Here is a 19,812-nt window from a genome sequence, read left to right as displayed (position 1 = left end):
TGTCAAGGCATATGGTGATCATGCTCTATCAGAAGTAACATGCAAGAGATGGTTTCAACGGTTCAGAAATATTGATTTTGATGTAAGAAATGAAGAATGTGGAAGACCACCAAAAAAGTTCAAAGACGCTGAATTGCAAGCAATATTGGATGAAGATGATACTCTGAGTCAGAACCAAATGGGAGCAATGCTAAATGTTGCACAACAAACAATTTCTGACCGTTTGAAAGCTATGGGAAAGATCCAAAAGTGTGGAAAATGGGTGCCACATGAATTGAATGAAAGACAGATGGAAAACCGAAAAATCATTGTCAAATTTTGCTTCAAAGACATGAAAGAAAATCAGTTTTGCATTGAATTGTTACTGGCAATGAAAAATGGATTTATTTTAAGAATCCTAAACAGGAAAAACCATGGGTTAATCCGGAACAACAATCAACATCGACTGCAAAACCAGATCGATTCGGCAAGAAGACAATGCTCTGTGTTTGGTGGGATCAGAAAGGTTTGGTGTATCATGAGCTTCTAAAACCTGGTGAAACTGCATACTGATCGCTACAGACAACAAATGATCAATTTGACCTATGCATTAATCGAAAACTGACTAGAATGGGCCAGAAGACATGGCAAAGTAATTTTTTTACATGACAGTGCACCTGCGCACAAAGCAAAACTGGTTCAGGATACAATCAAAACACGTGGCTGGGAGCTGCTACCCCACCTGCCCTATTCACCAGACTTGGCCCCTTCTGACTACCATTTGTTTTCATCAACGGGACACGCATTGACCGAGGAGCACTTCGATTCCTACAAAGAAGTCAAAAATTGGGTGTCTGATTTGTTTGTTTCAATAGATGAACATTTCTATTGGTGTGGAGTCCACAAATTGCCAGAAAGGTGGTAAAAATGTGTAGAAAGCAATGGTCAGCACGTTGAATAAAATGTTTTTACTTTTCAATTCAAAATTAGTGTTTCATTCTCACAAAAAACGGTCATTTCATACCGGTACCCCTGGTATGCATAGGAATGCGTGAGATACTGCTCCAGTAGTTTTAAGATAGCTACTGTTCTGTACACATACACTGTGTGATCAAAAGTATCCGGACACCTGGCTGAAAATGACTCAAAAGTTTGTGGTACCCTCCATCGGTAATGCTGGAATTCAATATGGTGTCGGCCCACCCTTAGCCTTGATGACAACTTCCACACTCACAGGCGTATGTTTAGTCAGGTGCTGGAAGGTTTCTTGGGGAATGGCAGCCCATTCTTCACCGACAATAGGTATCAATGTTGGTCGGTGAGGCCTGGCACGAAGTCGGCATTCCAAAACATCCCAAAGGTGTTCTGTAGGATTCAGGCCAGGGCTCTGTGCAGGCCGGTCCATTACAGGGATGTTATTGTCATGTAACCACTCCACCTCAGGCCTTGCATTACGAACAGGTGATCATGTTGAAAGATGCAGTCCCCATCCCCAAATTGCTCTTCAACAGCGAGAAGCAAGAAGTTGCTTAAAACATCAGTGTAGGCCTGTACTGTGATACAGCCACGCAAAACTAGGGGTGCCCCCTCCATGAAAAACACAACTACACCATAACACCACCATCTCCAAATTTCGTTGTTGGCACTACACACACTGGCAGACGACATTCACCGGGTATTCGCCATACCCACACACTGCCATTGGATCGCCACATTGTATACCGTGATTCGTCACTCCACACAACATTTTTCCACTGTTCAATCATGCAATGTTCACACTCTTTACACCGAGCGAGGTGTCATTTGGCATTTACTGGCGTGATGTGTGGCTTATGAGCAGCCACTTGACTGTGAAATCAAGGTTTTCTCACCTCCCGCCTCACTGTCATAGTGCTTGCAGTGGATCCTTAATGCAGTTTGGAATTCCTGTGTGATGGTCTGGATAGATGACTGCCTATTACACATTACGACCCTTTTCAACCGTCGGTGTTCTCTGTCATTCGACAGACAGGGTCGGCCTGTACACTGTACATGTCCCTTCACGTTTCCACTTCACTATCACATCAGAAACAGTGGACCTAGGGATGTTTAGGTGCGTGGAAATATCACGTACAGATGTATGACACAAGTGACACCCAATCACCTGACCACGTTCAAAGTCACTGAGTTCTGAGGAACGGCCCATTCTGCTTTCTCAAGATGGTAATGACTACTGAGGTTGCTGATATTGAGTACCTGGCAGTAGGTGGCAGCACAATGCACCTAATAAGAAAAACGTATGTTTTTGGGTGTGTCCTGCTACTTTTGATCACATAGTGTATGTACCCCTTTAAACATCTTCTGTCATGTTTAGTACAGTGTCACTTCCTCTCTTAACTAATCGTACCATTGTTTGAAGAACCATCATGTTTAACTGTATACAGTTCAGTTCTGTGTAATAAACCTGTGCCCAGAATACTGGCGTTGTGACGGCAGTCAAAGAGTGCAGTAATGCACACACTGAATTGACAGTTTCTTCAAAGGTGGCTATGTAACCATGTCAGTTTCACTAAAATTGAAACTTAATAAAGCCACAATGCATACAATTGAACTAGTGTAATTCGTATCCAGACTGTCTTTACAAGTCCACAGATCGTCAGAAAGACGGAAAATCCAAACCATAGTGCTAAATGATCTGTTCTGATTATTGCCCAAACTCAAGAGAGTTAAATACCAGTTATAAGGGGAGGGCGCGGGACGGATCTCACCGATTTGGCTCGAACTGTGTGAATAGAAGCAGAGTTCGTAGAATATCTCACCTGAATGGGCCATAGGAAAAGGTTTCGAAAGATTTTTGGAGTAGAATGTGAGCGATTTTTGAGTAAAAATGGTCAAGTCAGAAATGTGGAGCAGTGGTCAAGAACACCAACTGGTAATTCACACGTTCGGGTTCAATTCTCGCTGCACCCTTTCCGTTTTTAATTCCGTGTAATGTTAATCTGTTAATTACAAAATTTAAATATATTTAAACAGTTAATTTATATACATAAAATTATAGTTCATTTAGTTATGATTGATTAATTAATTAACCTATCAAAACTGGAACTGTTTTAAAGATATGTTACTGAAAGAATGTGATTTCAACTATTTTCCATCATTTTGTAACTGTCTACAGTTATGAACAGTGTCTCACCATGTGCCTAGGATGACTTTCCATAAAAACTGTTTTAATGGAAAATGGACACTCAAAGAATTTTCTACCAGTGAAGTGATTGGTGAAAACATTCAAACTACAACTTTTGATGAATATTAAAATGAAAGAAACTGGCAGTGCTCTTCATTGAGTTTTTTTGATTTATAAAGAAAAAGACATGATCACTGAAACTTCCTGGCAGATTAAAACTGTGTGCCTGACCGAGACTCGAACTCGGGACCTTTGCCTTTTGCGGGCAAGTGCTCTACCATCTGAGCTACCGATGCACGACTCACGCCCCGTCCTCACAGCTTCACTTCCACCAGTATCTCGTCTTCTATCTTCCAAACTTCACAGAGATACTGGCAGAAGTGAAGCTATGAGGACCGAGCATGAGTCGTGCTTCGGTAGCTCAGATGGTAGAGCACTTGCCCGCGAAAGGCAAAGGTCCCGAGTTCGAGTCTTGGTCAGGCACACAGTTTTAATCTGCCAGGAAGTTTCACATCAGCGCACACTCCGCTGCAGAGTGAAAATCTCATTCTGGCATGATCACTAGTAATCATCCTGCATCAATAGCTGTGGGTCATTCAGTTGCAGAGCAGGTTATTGTAATTATGGCTGATAATTTCATAGTACAAGTCCAAGCCGAAAAGTAATGCTTGTGTATTTTTTGTTCTGTTCTCAATATCAGTTTAGGTATTACATGTAATGCATATTACCCAGTATACTTTCCCATTTCACTGGTGCAAATTGCAGCTCTCTGCTGCTGGGTGCCTCAGAATTGTAGCACATAACGTGACAGTGTGTGATTTATAAAAGAAATGGGAAACAACATGCTGTAATAGTTTATAACCCAGAAAATGTGCTTCCAATTGAAACCCATAGAGGAATGAAAGCTGTGGGCAGTGGTGGTTATATCAACATCTGCGCTGTGCAAAATTGGATTGTCGGTGCTCGTAACAAAGGAAACATTAAAGACTGTGCTATTGGCAGGCAATGTCATGTTCACATTGTTCTGGGGATGTTCAAGATGTGGTGCATTTGGCGTTCATGTAGGAAGGCAGGGTACTGTGAGATCCTCAGAAAACTGAAAGCACGAATTCGAAGAGTTTGTCGACACGTGGGGTACCCTCTCCTTTGGTGCAATAATGCCAGACAGCACAAAAGTGCTGCAGCATCTGCAACAATCAGACACCTCCCATTCACTGTCAACAATTATACTCTGTACAGTCCCAACTTGACGCAATCTGTTTCCAAAACTTAAAGAACGCCTCCAAGGACTTCACTTTGATGATGTTGAAGTGGTACAAACAGAGGTGAGGTTGTGGTTCTCTCAACAAAGTCAAACATTCTACAGTGGTGTTATCAACAAGCAGGTCTCTCATTGGGAGAAATGAGTTAGCTGCCAGGGTGACCGTCGAGAAATCTCTCTCTCTCTCTCTCTTTCTCTCTCTCTCTATCTCTCTCTCTGCTGTAACACATTTTTACTGCATACAGGCCTACTTTGTAACAGATTTCTTATTGAAGCACAGACATGACTGAAACAATTGCAGTCTTAATCAATATTCCTTTTGTACTTTGGTGTCTTTGGCTGATAAGGAGAAAGTCATAGATTTTCCTGATGCTCATCTAAAATGAAAGTTTGCAATTTTAAAATCACAATTCCCAATTATGAAAAAAAAGTATAACTTCAAATTTGGAGGAATGGCACAGAACAACGTGGCACTAGAAACGACAATTTCATTCATCAGCTCTGATGCACAGGGAATATTGCAGGATGCACAAGGCTGTTACAAAGAAGTGACAGCGAGAACACACACAGTGGGTAATGACAGTTGCATTCACATATTTGTCAGAGAAAGTTCAGTAATTGCTAGTGACACCTGGATCAAAATCTTCAGTTGTAAACGTTCAATAATATCATGAAAAAATGACCAAATTTGTCAGCAGAAATCGTGTTGGCAGAAATGGTGGAAGCAGCAGAGAAGTTTTGTGTGCAGAGATGTATAATGCCAAATTTAAAACTTGATTATACAGTTAACATTCCCTAGACTAAATGCCAGTGTGAACCAAAGTATAACAGGGCATCAGATTGAAAGGGTGTAAAGACCGTTGTGGTAAAGAAACTCAATCTCTCTGAAGGCACTCCCTTACAAAGTACAGTACAGCTTAAGCCTTCGGTGAAATGGGTACCCCCCTTTTATTTTTATATTCTTATGCTTGCAAGAGCTTGCCAGTAAATTGGGTCCTCAAGTAGCTGTTACCATCAAGAAATAATAATAAAGACTAGGCCTCCGGTATGTTCTGCCAGTCGTAAAAGGCGACGAAAAGGATAAACCACTAATAGGGCTAACCCCCCTTTTAGTGTGATCAGTTGGTTCAGGACAGAACTAATGAAGCCTCTGAGAAGCGCTGTCATGGTCGGGGATGACGCTTGAACCCTATGCCCATCCACAATGGTAACGACACTGCTAGCCACACAGAAAATGATTTAAATCCAAATTGAGGTGTTTTGCAGGATATGCTTCCTGCAACCACCCTAGAAGAAAAACAAAGACAGAGGATGAGATGGTCTGTTGAAGTTAACCGACACCTCATGTTCTGTTATTACCAAGCAACAAACTTAGGAACCAACAAAACTGGATACAGATCACAAGTATACACAACATTTATTACCAGATACCCAGAATTAAAATTTTTAACAGAACAATGACTAGCTGATCAGATCCGTGTAATAATAAAAAATAACAGGATACCCCAGTCAGAATTAGAAAACATCAAACAACAAGTACAACAAATACTGGAACAAAGTAATGTGCAATCAGAAGAAGAAGAAAATACAGTAATGGACTCGAACATCCCAGAGCAAACAAACAAAGAACAACACCCATCAATTAAACAATCAGAGGAAAACGAAATCTTAAGACAGTCACCAGAACAAGCACAAATAAAACACGAAGTGACACACATGTTAGATATGGAAGAAAAATTTCAGCTGACATATATAGAATACAATGACACAAATACAGACATTAGACCATTCTTGCATAGACCACCAATAAACCCACAAGTCGAAACAACAATAACAATTATCAACACAATCATACACAACAAAATAAATGAAAATACAGCTATGGAAGAGTTACAACTACTGGTTTATATAGGAGCGCTCACTACACTAAATATACACACTAGGCAGAGATCAGAACCAACCAACACACAGAAGAAACCCACAAAACCAGCATGGCAACACAGGCTACAGATCAGAATAGAAAAACTGAGAAAAGACATCGGACAGCTAACACAATTTACAATAAATGAAATATCAGACAAAAAAATGAAAAAGGTTAGGTAAAATCTCACAACAAGAAGCGATAGAGCAATTAGATTACAAGCATTGGCCAAATGACTTAGAAGATACAAAAAAAAGTGAAAATAGAAGGAAACAAAACCAAATATTCAACACAAACCAAAAGAAATTTTACCAGACAATAGATAACACACACATTAAAATAGACAATCCATCAAACATAACAGACATGGAACACTTCTGGAGCAACATATGGTCAAACCCGGTACAACATAACAGACATGCATGGTGGATACAAGCAGAAACACACACATACAAGATGATACCACAGATGCCTGAAGTGATAATTTTGCAACATGAAGTCACCCGAGCAATTAATTCTACGCACAATTGGAAAGCCCCTGGAAAAGATAAAATAGCAAATTTCTGGCTAAAGAAGTTCACCTCAACACATTCACATCTAACTAAATTATTTAACAGTTACATTGCAGACCCATACACCTTCCCTGATCACTTACACATGGAATAACTTATCTGAAACCTAAAGATCAAGCAGACACAGCAAACCCAGGTAAATATCGCCCCATAACATGCCTACCAACAATATACAAAATATTAACTTCGGTCATTACACAGAAATTAATGACACATACAACACAGAACAAAATTATAAATGAAGAACAAAAAGGCTGTTGCAAAGGAGCACGAGGATGTAAAGACCAACTGGTAATAGATGCAGAGGTGACTTATCAAGCTAAAACTAAACAAAGGTCACTACACTACGCATACATTGATTATCAAAAAGCTTTTGATAGTGTACCCCCACTCATGGTTACTACAAATATTGTAAATATACAAAGTAGATCCTAAATTGATACAGTTCCTAAACATAGTAATGAAAAATTGGAAAACCACACTTAATATACAAGCAAATTCAAATAATATCACATCACAGCCAATACAGATTAAGTGTGGAATATACCAAGGAGACTCATTAAGTCCTTTCTGGTTCTGCCTTGCTCTGAACCCACTATCCAACATGCTAAATAATACAAATTATGGATATAATATTACTGGAAGATACCAACACAAAATGACACATTTGCTATACATGGATGATCTAAAACTACCAGCAGCAACAAATCAACAACTCAACCAATTACTAAAGATAACAGAAGTATTCAGCAATGATATAAATATGGCTTTCGGAACAGACAAATGTAAGAAAAATAGCATAGTCAAGGGAAAACACACTAAACTAGAAGATGACATATTGTATAACCACAGTGACTGCATAGAAGCGATGGAAAAAACAGATGCCTGTAAGTATCTAGGATACAGACAAAAAATAGGAATAGATAATACAAATATTAAAGAAGAACTAAAAGAAAAATATAGACAAAGACTAACAAAAATACTGAAAACAGAATTGACAGCAAGAAACAAGACAAAAGCTATAAATACTTATGCTATACCAGTATTGACCTACTCATTTAGAGTAGTGAAATGGAGTAACACAGACCCAGAAGCACTCAATACACTTACACGATCACAATGCCACAAATATAGAATACATCACATACATTCAGCAACAGAAAGATTCACATTAAGCAGAAAGGAAGGAGGAAGGGGATTTATCGACATAAAAAAACCTACATTATGGACAGGTAGACAATTTAAGAAAATTTTTTATAGAACGAGCAGAAACTAGCAAAATATACAAAGCAATCACTCATATAAATACATCGGCTACACCATTGCCATTTCATAACCACTTCTACAACCTTTTAGAGTACATAACATCAACAGATACGAAGAAAGTAAATTGGAAAAAGAAAACACTACATGGCAAGCACCCGTATCATCTAACACAGCCACACATCGATCAAGACGCATCCAACACATGGCTAAGAAAAGGCAATATAGACAGTGAGACGGAAGGATTCATGATTGCAATACAGGATCAAACAATAAACACCAGATATTACAGCAAGCATATTATTTAAGATCCCAATACCACAACAGATAAATGCAGACTTTGCAAACAACAAATAGAAACAGTAGATCACATCACAAGTGGATGTACAATACTAGCAAATACAGAATACACCAGAAGACATGACAATGTAGCAAAAATAATACATCAACAACTTGCCATATAACATAAACTAATAAAACAACACGTTCCCACATACAAGTATGCAGCACAAAATGTACTGGAGAATGATGAATACAAATTATACTGGAACAGAACCATTATAATAGATAAAAACAACACCACATAACAAACCTGACATCACACTCACCAATAAAAAGAAGAAATTTACACAACTAATCGAAATATCCGTACCCAATGCAACAAATATACAGAAATAAACAGGAGAAAAAATTGAAAAATACATCCAACTGGCTGAGGAAGTCAAGGACATGTGGCATCAGGATAAAGTTGACATTATACCAATTACACTATCAACTACAGGAATCATACCACACAATATCCACCAGTACATCAATGCAATACAGCTACATCCAAACTTATATATACAACTACAGAAATCCGTAATTATTGATACATGTTCAATTACCCGAAAGTTCCTAAATGCAATGTAACATATACCATACAGTTAAAAGGAAGTCACGCTTGATCAAGGTCCGCGTCAATTTCCATTTTTGACCAGACATAACGTCTGAGAAAAGAAAGAAATAATAATAATAATACATCATAACAGTTAAATATACAAAAGTATCAAGATATATTTATGGTACATCTTACATATCCATGTAAAAAGTCTTTGCTGGTACATTACTGTCACAAACATATATGTATAATTCACATGGCAGTTATTTGTTTCATGTAGCATATCTCTTTTGTGTCACTGTTTAGAAACTCATCAAGTGAGTAATATGGCATATATTTGAGCTACACTGCTATTGTCTGCTTAAAGTTATTCATCGGTAGTTTGCTCACATCTTTTGGGAGTTTGACATAAAAGAGCCATAAACACCTTAGCTTAAAATTTTATAACAATGTCAGCCTTGTGTATGGTAGGTCTATGTTACTATTATTTTGAGTATTATGAACATGCACTTCAGATCTTAAGTTGAAGTTCTTTACATTCTCTTTAGCATATATTAAACAATTATAAATGTATATACTAGGTAGTGTCATTATCTTTAGTTCTTGAAAATGGTTTTTGCGACTTTGTCTTGGTGCTAGTCCTAAAATGCACCTGACTGCTTTCTTCTGCCACTTGAAGATGGTACTTGAACCCACTGAGTTACCCCAAAGAAGTACCCCGTATTGCAGTTGTGAATGGGAAAAAAGCAAAGTATGTTGAGATTAGCAGATTTTTACTGATAACATGTCTCAGCTTGTGTAATAGAAAGGAGTTTGAGCAAGTTTTTGATCTATATGTAAACCTAGTAACCTGACATTTTTTGTATTCTGTTCAATTGGTTTCAGGGTGAAGTAAATTTCTTCAGTTTTCAGTTTGTTTATTGATAAAAGATTGACTCTGTACCAGTCACTGCTCATTTCAGTTACTACTTTGTTGTATTCCATGACATCTTGCAGATTTTCTCCATCTGTTATTAGTGTCATATCATCAGCATACAGTACATTGTTGCATGGTATATAATTTGAGAAGTCATTGATGTAAACAATGAACAGGAAAGGGCCAAGCACTGAGCCTTGTGGAATTCCTCTCTTTACTTTCATGGGTGTTGACTTTTGATAGTTTGTTTTTACTAATTGTACCCTATTGCTTTAGTATGATTGAAAAAATTGTAATGGTTTATGTACAATGCCATAATGTTCTAGTTTTTTAATAATTATTTCATGTGTGACTGAGTCGAAGGCTTTTGTTAAATCTAACAGTGTAGCACAAGTGAGTTTCTAATTTTCATATCCTTCATATATATTACTAAGGAGGCATTCAACTGCTTTGGTTGTCGATAGTTCTGATCGAAAGCCAAACTGGTTCTTACTCAATAATTTATTACTTTCAAAATAATTGTAAATTTGGATACGTATGCAGTTTTCTATTACTTTTGATATAATGGGAACTATTGATATAGGTCTATAATTATTTGGCATTTTTCTGTCACCTTTCTTATAGATTGTATGTAACTGTCATTTTCAGACATTCAGGGAATACTCCTCCTCCTAGTATGCGATTCGTCAGATATGTTAGTGGCATTAAGATTGCAGTAGCTATGTGTTTCAATACTGTTGAAGTCTTAATAGCATTAAAAGTAGACTGCCAGAAACATTGTTTCATAACCAACTGAATTTGCTAATACCTGAGGCTTGACTCTCACATTATGCCTCTTGTACACTAATGGGAAAAAAATTGCAAAACCAAGGAGGAGTTGTGCGACATAAATGAAAGTTGTTTGGTGGGTTTCTACATCACAAAGATGATGTAACAATTTTGTGCCAGTCACATAAGACTGGTGCTTGTAGTGTGACTATGAGGATGCAAATCAGGTTTGCTCTAAATGTGTGCTGTAACAGTCTTGAGTATAGTTGCCTTTGAAATTGGGCTGGTGTGTTGATGTTAGTCAAGAATGCCTTTAAGGTCAAAGATGCCATCATGTACATGTCTGAGTTTGAATGAGGTCGTGTAATAGGGCTATGAGAAGTGGGACATTCCTTCTGTGATATTGCAGAAAGACTTAGCAGGAATGTAGCTACTGTACATGATGGCTGGCAGCCGTGGCCGTGAGAACATGCAGTTGCAATAAGACTGGGCTCTGGATGGTCATGTGACACTACCAAGAGGGAAGAATGTTATGTTCGGCATATAGCTTATACTGCAGGTGCAGCAGCAATTTGAGCAGCAGTTGGCACCACACTGACACAGCTAACTGTTATAAATTAGTTACTATGAGGACAGGAAATATTGTCTCTAAAAAACAAAACCTCACATGGGTGGGGTGAAATAACATCATCTGTAATAAAGTGTGTGTATGATATTATTTCTCAACCACTGTCAACTATTATAAATCAATCTTTTAAACAGGGATACTTTCCAGATGTATTGAAATATGCTGAGACCAAACCTCTATTCAAGAAAGGATCGACAGAAGATATGGGGAATTACCGCCCTATCTCTCTCTTGCCGGTCTTCTCTAAAGTGTTTGTAAAGATTGCAGCAAAACAAATTAATAACTTTCTTACCGTAAATGAGAATTATTAAAAACCAGTTCGGATTCCAACAGGGTAAAAGCACTGTGAATTCTATAAATGAATTTATCCAAAAAATATGCTCCACATTAGATAAAGGTAGAAAGGTCACAGGAATATTCCGTGATCTAACTAAAGCTTTCGATTCAGTGAACCGTGCATTACTCCTCCACAAATTACAGATGTATGGAATCAGGAACACTGCTTTAAAATGATTTAGCTCTGAGCTGTCAGGTAGGAAACAAAGAGTAATTTTAACTTCAAATGGAACCAATTATTCATCAGACTGGAAAACAGTTCCCCCAAGGAGTCCCACAAGGTTCGATATTGGGTCCGTATCTGTTTCTATTTTACGTAAATGACCTACCACTTGCTATTGATGTTCATTCAGTCTTATTTGCTGATGATACATCAGTTCTAATTGAAAACGAGGTACCTGAAAATATTCCAGAAAAAGCCAAAAATACTTTAGAAAAATTTGAATCTTGGTTCTATCAAAATGGACTAAAACTAAATGCAACTAAAACCAAAATGATGCAATTTGAAGCTGAATCAGTAGAAAGGTGTGAAATAAAGATAACTTGCAATGATCAAGACATCACAGAAGTAAACTACATGAAGTTCTTAGGCCTAAATCTTGACAAAAATTTAAATTAGAAGGTACACATAGATTACTTAGCAAATAAACTGAACAACTTAGCATTTGATATGTGTATTTTCTCAGGTGCCACAGACATGGGTACCAGAAAGATAGTTTATCACTGCTACTTTGAGTCAGTTATTCGTTATGGCATAATCTTCTGGGGAAATTCAGCAATTGTCACTAGGCTCCTAGTATTACAAAAGAAAGTAATTAGAAACGTCTGTTGCAAAAAAACGGAAATCCTGTCGACCACTGTTAAAAAATTTAAAAATACTATCTATCCCTCACTTTACATATATGAGATGGTTGTGTTCCTATATAAAAGTGAACATACACTAGACACTTTCCGTTTTGACCACAACTACAGCACTCGCCACAGAGATAACTTCAAACTTCCAACACATCGTTTAAAACTTTATGCCCAAACGCCAGAGTATATGGGGTTCAAAATTTTCAATAAAATAAAAGACAGTAATATATCTAAAATGGAGATTGGTTCACTGAAAAGATTGCTCTTTACTCTTCTGGTGGAAAAATGTTGTCGTTCTGTCGATGAATTCATTGAGGCCAGCTTCACAGTCTGAACACAGGGATTGTATTACATGTATTATTTTATGTACACGTGTAGATGTAACTTAGAAATGTAAAATATAATGTAAACTTTTGTATTTCTCTTAAAAAAGGCGAAAAAGTTTCTTTTGTAAACCTTGATGTGTCTCCTGTACATCAAATCGAATGATTAGAAAATTGTACGTAATGGGATGAATAAATCCCATATCACAGCTCCAAGCGAGACGCCCTGCAGCGTGCATCCCACTGACCCCAAAACACCGCCATTCGTGACTCCAGTGGTGTCAATTGAGAGCTTATTGGAGGGCCGCGCGGGGGTCTGTTGTGTTTTCTGATGAAAGGCGGTTCTTTCTCGATGCCAGTGATGACCGTGTGTAGGTTAGCAGGAGGCCAGCTAAGGATCTGCAGCCAACCTGTCTCTGTGCTAGACGTGCTGGGCCTACACCTGGGATGCGACTTCACACGACAGTGGGAGCTCCCTCGTGGTTATCGCGTGCATCCTGACTGCAAATTTGTACGTCAGTCTGACGATTCGACCTGTTGTGCTGTCAGTCGTGAACAGCATTCCAGGGGATGTTTTTCAACAAGATAATGCTAACCCACGTACCACTGTTCTAATATGCTCTACAGTGTTAACATTTCGTGTTGGCCTGCTCTATCACCAGATCTGCCTCAAGTCGAGGTTACACGGCGCACCGACACACGACAACTCCGACATTGTCCACGAACAGAATTAACTGTTTCTAGAATGAAATTTTCACTCTACAGCGGAGTGTGCGCTGATATGAAACTTCCTGGCAGATTAAAACTGTGTGCCAGACTGAGACTCGAACTCGGGACCTTTGCCTTTCGTGGGCAAGTGCTCTACCAACTGAGCTACCCGAGCATGACTTACGCCCCGTCCTCACAGCTTTAATTCCGCCAGTAACTCATCTCCTACCTTCCAAAGGTTCGCATACCCTTTCTTCCAGGAGTGCTAGTCCTGGAAGGTTCGCAGGAGAGCTTCTGTGAAGTTTGGAAGGTAGGAGATGAGGTACTGGCAGAAGTAAAGCTGTGAGGACGGGGCGTAAGTCATGCTCGGGTAGCTCAGTTGGTAGAGCACTTGCCCACGAAAGGCAAAGGTCCCGAGTTTGAGTCTTGGTCCGGCACACAGTTTTAATCTGCTAGGAAGTTTCGGAATTAACTGTCCTTGTATTGACTGACGGAGTGGCATAAACGTGGAACTCCATCCCACAAACTCACATCTTGCACCTGTACAACACATTGCATGCAGGTTTCCGTGCTTGCATTCGAAATTCTAGTGGTTATATCGCTTATTAATTATTAATGTACCGCCATTTAACATTTACAATGGCTTATCTCGTGCTTACTGTAACCTGTGATCTTGCAGTGTTAGTCATTTACATATGTTACCTAGACAAATGAATTCCCAAAATTTCATTATTCTACATTAATTATATTTTGGTGTTGTGACTCCCCACCCCCATCAGTGTATATTACTGAAATTCATCCCTAATGAGTCTACTTTTTATGAAAATGAATATGATGGTAATAGTAATGATATCATATTTCAGTGGCAATTGATGTAAAGGTGGCAGTTAAACATAAGGTTTTAAATACAGGATAAGAATCATCAATTATACATAAAGTATAAAGTACTCCGTTTCCTTGGTCTTCCAAAACACAGTTCTCACGAGCTCCATTTCTGTTGTTACACAGTTGTGTCCCACCGTTGCTGACAGTCTGTGCCGACAAACTGAAACGTCTGGAACTTTACGACTACAACTTAGCCCGGCGCGTAGCGAGTGAGGCGTTCACTGCTCTGGGAAGCCTGAAGAATCTGTGGGAACTTAAGATATCACTCAATCGCAAGCCGCCACGTGGTACAGCTGCTCTGGCATTTACGTAAGTTTTGTGGTGAACACATGTTTCTTATGAATGTATACAGTGGCCTGTTCGGGATACAGTTTATTAAATGAGGAGAGGAGAGAAGAAAAGGGGAAAGGACTATATAGGTACTCTACAGGGATGGAATTGAGTGTGTGGCTGGAGTTCAGTGGACCTTTTACCAGCTGTTTAAATAAAGTAAGTTTAAATCAGTGTTCATAACAACTGAGATTTGTGCTTTTATGGATATGGTGAAGAGTACCATTTTAATGGAGAAAATAAAATATTCATCTTTTCAAATCCATTTGTGGCAGTCATTGCCTTCAGTGTGATACTCGAGCTTCTCAGGTTGTTTTTATAGCAAATGAGAAAACTAGCAGTTGATCATTTTCAGGATTTATTCAGTTACACATGGGAAAAGATTCACAACAGTATTTGTTACTTCCACCATTACAGATTACCTCTTTCCAAAGCTTTTGAGTATCGAAAACAGTTGCATAACAGAATGTGAATAACGAAACAGTATATGTTTTCACTCTGACGTGTGTGACGTTCCACTTAGAGACTGCATGTCTTTAGCATCTTCGGTACACATGCCAGGAGATCACAGCTGTGTACGCTCCATGGGTGTACCCAGCGAGGGGCAGGGGGTGGGGGGGGGGAGCGGGCAGCTGCCCCCCACCCCCAGAAGATATTCACAGTTTTTCACTAGTTTACTGCATTTAATAAGAAATTCTGCATGTTTTCTCGAATTGTACAAGTGCATTCTTGTATTTAAAATGTTTATTAAAAGCAGTTTTTCATTGGTTTACTGTTTTATTTAATAAGAAGTGCTGTATGTTGTCTCGAGTCCTCGTTTCCTGAGACTAATATGACCTGCCCCCCGCCCCCCCCCCCCTCCCTAGTTCAGATCCTGGGTACGCCCTTGGTATGCTCCATAACAATCAGTAATACCTCGTTTTCCATTTGTTTGCAAAGAGGGACTGGACAAAAATAATGCAATAAAACAATGAGTTTCAATTGAAAGAAAATCAGCCCTCGGTCACTATTTTTAACAAATTAACCTGGTTTCGACACTGCTAGGAGTGTCTTCCTCTGAATTTAAATCAAAGAATGGTCTATATTCTATAACATGGTCACAGAATTATGACTAGAAGCGTACGATAGAGTATAAGTACGGAATCGTTGTGAAAGACTCCCAGTACTTATATGTCATTTATAAAATAATAAATATGCCAAAAGGGCATTAGTCCCAAAGATATTTAAGATAAAGAAAACTTTGATGGTGAGCCACTAAGGGCTGCTCGTTACTTGCGTGGTGCAGGTTGCAGTATCGATGTGGTTGTCCGGCATACAACGGCAGCCATTCCTTTGGCAGCCAACTGCGCCACGTCCTCTTCCTCTGGATACCCCCCCCCGTCAGAAGGCGGTACCCTAATGGACTCCAGAGATTGCTGAGGCCATTAGAGATCGTAGGCGTGCTCTCTGTTACCATAAGTGGCACCCTTCACTGCAGCACCTCATTGCCTTTAAATGCCTCCATGCCTGTGTCTGCTACCTTCTAAAATGCCAAAAGCAAGAATCCTTGGAATGGTACATTTTCACCATTGGATCAAATACCTCTCATCACAGGTACGAGCAAAGGTCAGACGACTCTATGGCTTCCAGTCCCCTGCATGAGTGCCAAGTATTACCTTAGATAGTGCCATTTACACTGATCCAGATGCCGATGCCGAACATTTTGCTAAGCATTGTGCTCACGCATCCGCGTCTCAGAACTACCATCCTTGCTTTCAGCTCATAAAACAGTGGGTGGTTAGCACACTGGACTCGCATTCGGGAGAACGACGGTTCAATCCCGCGTCTGGCCATCCTGATTTAGGTTTTCCGTGATTTCCCTAAATCGCTCTAGGCAAATGCCGAGATGGTTCCTTTGAAAGGGCACGGCCGACTTCCTTCCCTAATCCGATGAGACCGATGACCTCGCTGTTTGGTCTCTTCCCCCAAACAGCCAAAAACATTGGGTGGAGGGAATGAGCTTACCTTTTACTACCTGCAACCTGGAGCCATATAATGTTCCATTTAATGAATGGAATCTTTCTACTGCCCTAGCCCATTGCCCTGATACGATCCGAGGAGCAGACTGCATCCACAAACAAATGCCAAAACATCTCTCAGCGTTTTGTCAAGCGTCACATCCTTGCCCTCTTTAATCAGATCTGGAATGAGGGTGAGTTCCCATATGAGGGTGAGTTCCCATCTCGGGCGTGAGGAAGTGTGATAGTTCTGGTACTGAAACTGGATAGGAACCCTCTAGAGATGGACAGTTATCGCTGAATCGGCAGTATGGCTGTTTTCTGTAAGTTGCTCGAGCACATGGTGAGCAAGTGGCTGTGTTGGCTTCTTGTCTTGGGACCTTTTGGCTGCATCTCAGGATGGTTCAAAGGCCACTCTATTGCTGATAATTTGGTTCACACGGAGTCCACCATCCGGACAGCCTTCGTACATCGTTAGCTTTTTCTATCTAAAGACAGCTTATGACACGACATGGTGCCACCACATCCTTACATGTGACATGAGTCTCTAGGGTCCACTCTCTAGTTTTGCCAAGAGCATCCTGTTGCACCATACGTTACAGGTTCATGTGGACGCTTCACTCTCTACCCTCCTGTATCCAAGAGAATGAGGTTTGTAGAGCTCTGCACTGAGCCTCCCTTGTGTTCTGGTGGCCATCAATGGCCTAGCACCGGCTGTGGTGTCTTTGGTATCGCTCTCCTTATATGATCACAATTTTCACTTTCATTATTGCTCCTCTAGTATCGTTGTTGCTGAGCATCGCCTCCAGGGTTCCATACGGAATGCTCAGTCCTGGTCTTTTACCAGTGGCTTTCAGTTTTCAGCCACTGAGACTCGTGTCATGCACTTCTGTTGCCGTTGTACTGCCCACCCACAAAAAGCTTTACCTGGATGATAAATTACTTCTCGTAGTACAGATGCGCTGCATTCTGAGACTAGTCTTAGATTCCCAGCTGTCGTGGCTTCCCCTTCTTCGTCAACTTCAGTGGAAGTGCTTACAATGTCTCAATGCCCTTCACAGCCTCAAAAACACTAGCTGGGGTGCAGACCGCTCTACCATTTTGCATCTCTACAAAGCCCTCACTCAGTCTCCTCTTGACTATGGAAGTCTAGCATGTGCTTCAGCATCACACTCAGCACTGTGGATACTGGACCCCATTCACCACTGTGAGGTCCAACTTGAGAGAGGATCCTTCCAAACTAGCCATGTGAACAGCCCACGAATTGAGGCGGGTGTCCCTCTATTACCTGTCAGTCGCCAACATGTTCACAGCATTGCTGAATGCCTCCAGTGTCTCTGCTGTGAACTGCAGACTCCTCCACTATTGCCTTTGTTCAGGGAGACCTCACATCAGCACCCATGGCTTGCCCTGACCTTGGATTTGCCTCTAAGTCTCCTTTTGTCCAAATGATTCCATTGACAAGACGCTTTTTCACCGCCTGTTCGTAGCTGGCATCGGGAAGTATCCAGGTTCAGAAGTGGTATTCTCCACGGCTCGTTGATAAATTAACAGGCTTTGTGTACGCACATGCAGAGTGCAATGAAGTCCACTCTCTGCCAAATGACTGCAGTATTTTCACTACTGAATTGATGGATGGCCATTAAATTAGCCCTTAGCCACGTTTGTTCTTGAAGTGGCAAGAGTATCCTCATCTGCATTGACTCCCTGAGCAGTCTTCACACTATAGACCAGTGCTACTCTCCTCACCTACTGGTTACGGCTATCCAGGATCTTGTCCCTGACTTCCATCAAGCTGGGAAGCCAGTTGTTTTTGTTTGGACCCCGGTCATGTTGGGATTTCGGGAAATGAACGAACTGACGGGTCGGCTGAGCTGGCCACCAGAATGCCGATTCTGGAAATGGAGATACCAGAACTAGACTTCCAGTCATTTATTCGCCATAGATTGCTTGAAGTCTGGAGCTCCACGCTGATCTCCCCAAACAAACTGCGATCAGTTAGAGAGACCATGACAGTGTGGCAGTCTTCCCTGCGTGCTTCTCACAGGAAATCCACTGTAGACTTCACATTGCCCACACTTGCCTGAGCCCACCCTCATTCTCAGACGTGAGGGTCCCCCTCACTGCCGATTCACAGCCTGTCTGACGGGGCCCACTGCCCTAATTTGGCTGTGTGAGGTGGCATCTTAACCTTTCTGACAAAATGCCTCTAGTGGTAGCAAACGATGCAGACTTGGCTGACCTGGTGCTACAATTTGCCTGCAAAGGTAGTTTCTATTCATGCCTGCAAGGTAAGACGTTTTGGCCTCATTGACCACCTGAGGGGTTGGTGTGACACCCTTCTCCTGCCCCCTCCCCCCACAACCCTGCTTCCCCCCACAACCCTGCTTCCCCCCACAACCCTGCTTCCCCCCACAACCCTGCTTCCCCCCACAACCCTGCTTCCCCCCACAACCCTGCTTCCCCCCACAACCCTGCTTCCCCCCACAACCCTGCTCCCCTCCAACCCTGCCCCCCCCCCAACCCTGCTCCCCCCCCAAACCCTGCTCCCCCCCCAAACCCTGCTCCCCCCCCAAACCCTGCTCCCCCCCCAAACCCTGCTCCCCCCCCAAACCCCTGCTCCCCCCCCAAACCCCTGCTCCCCCCCAAACCCCTGCTCCCCCCCAAAACCCTACTCCCCCCCAAAACCCTGCTCCCCCCCAAAACCCTGCTTCCCCCCCCCCCAAAAACCCTGCTTCCCCCCAACCCTGCTTCCCCCCCAAACCCTGCTCCCCCCAAACCCTGCTCCCCCCCCCAAAACCTTGCTCCCCCCCCCAAACCTCGCTTCCTCCTCCCACCCAGGGGTCCCTTGGTGGCCCTTTCTGGGTGGCCAAGTGTGACCTCTACGCTTTTCAGCTTCTTATTTTCTTCACTCTTCTTCTCTTCTTGGTGTTAATGCTCTGCCTTAACTGATCTTTTAACAACTTGTCTGTGCTGTCTTTTTTCTGGGCTTTTATCTTGGTTTTTATTGTGTTTGTTACATTTATG

The 19,812-nt window shown here is 41.1% G+C and overlaps 1 protein-coding gene across 2 annotated transcripts in view; it reads left to right on the top strand.

Annotated features, from left to right (window-relative positions):
* LOC124552532 (F-box/LRR-repeat protein 7-like) overlaps window positions 1–19,812 on the top strand; it is a 134,554-nt gene that overhangs the window by 81,126 nt on the left and 33,616 nt on the right. Inside the window, exon 5 of one of the 2 annotated variants that reach the window (XM_047126846.1) lies at window positions 14,582–14,767. The exons of the other annotated variant lie outside the window; for it this stretch is intronic. Coding sequence (XP_046982802.1) covers window positions 14,582–14,767 — 186 coding nt within the window. The remainder of the gene's footprint in view (window positions 1–14,581; window positions 14,768–19,812) is intronic. 2 annotated transcript variants of the gene reach the window in all.

The sequence above is a fragment of the Schistocerca americana genome, chromosome 10 (assembly GCF_021461395.2).
Source record: "Schistocerca americana isolate TAMUIC-IGC-003095 chromosome 10, iqSchAmer2.1, whole genome shotgun sequence".
Lineage (NCBI taxonomy): Eukaryota > Metazoa > Arthropoda > Insecta > Orthoptera > Acrididae > Schistocerca > Schistocerca americana.
This window is presented reverse-complemented; position numbering and strand designations above follow the sequence as displayed.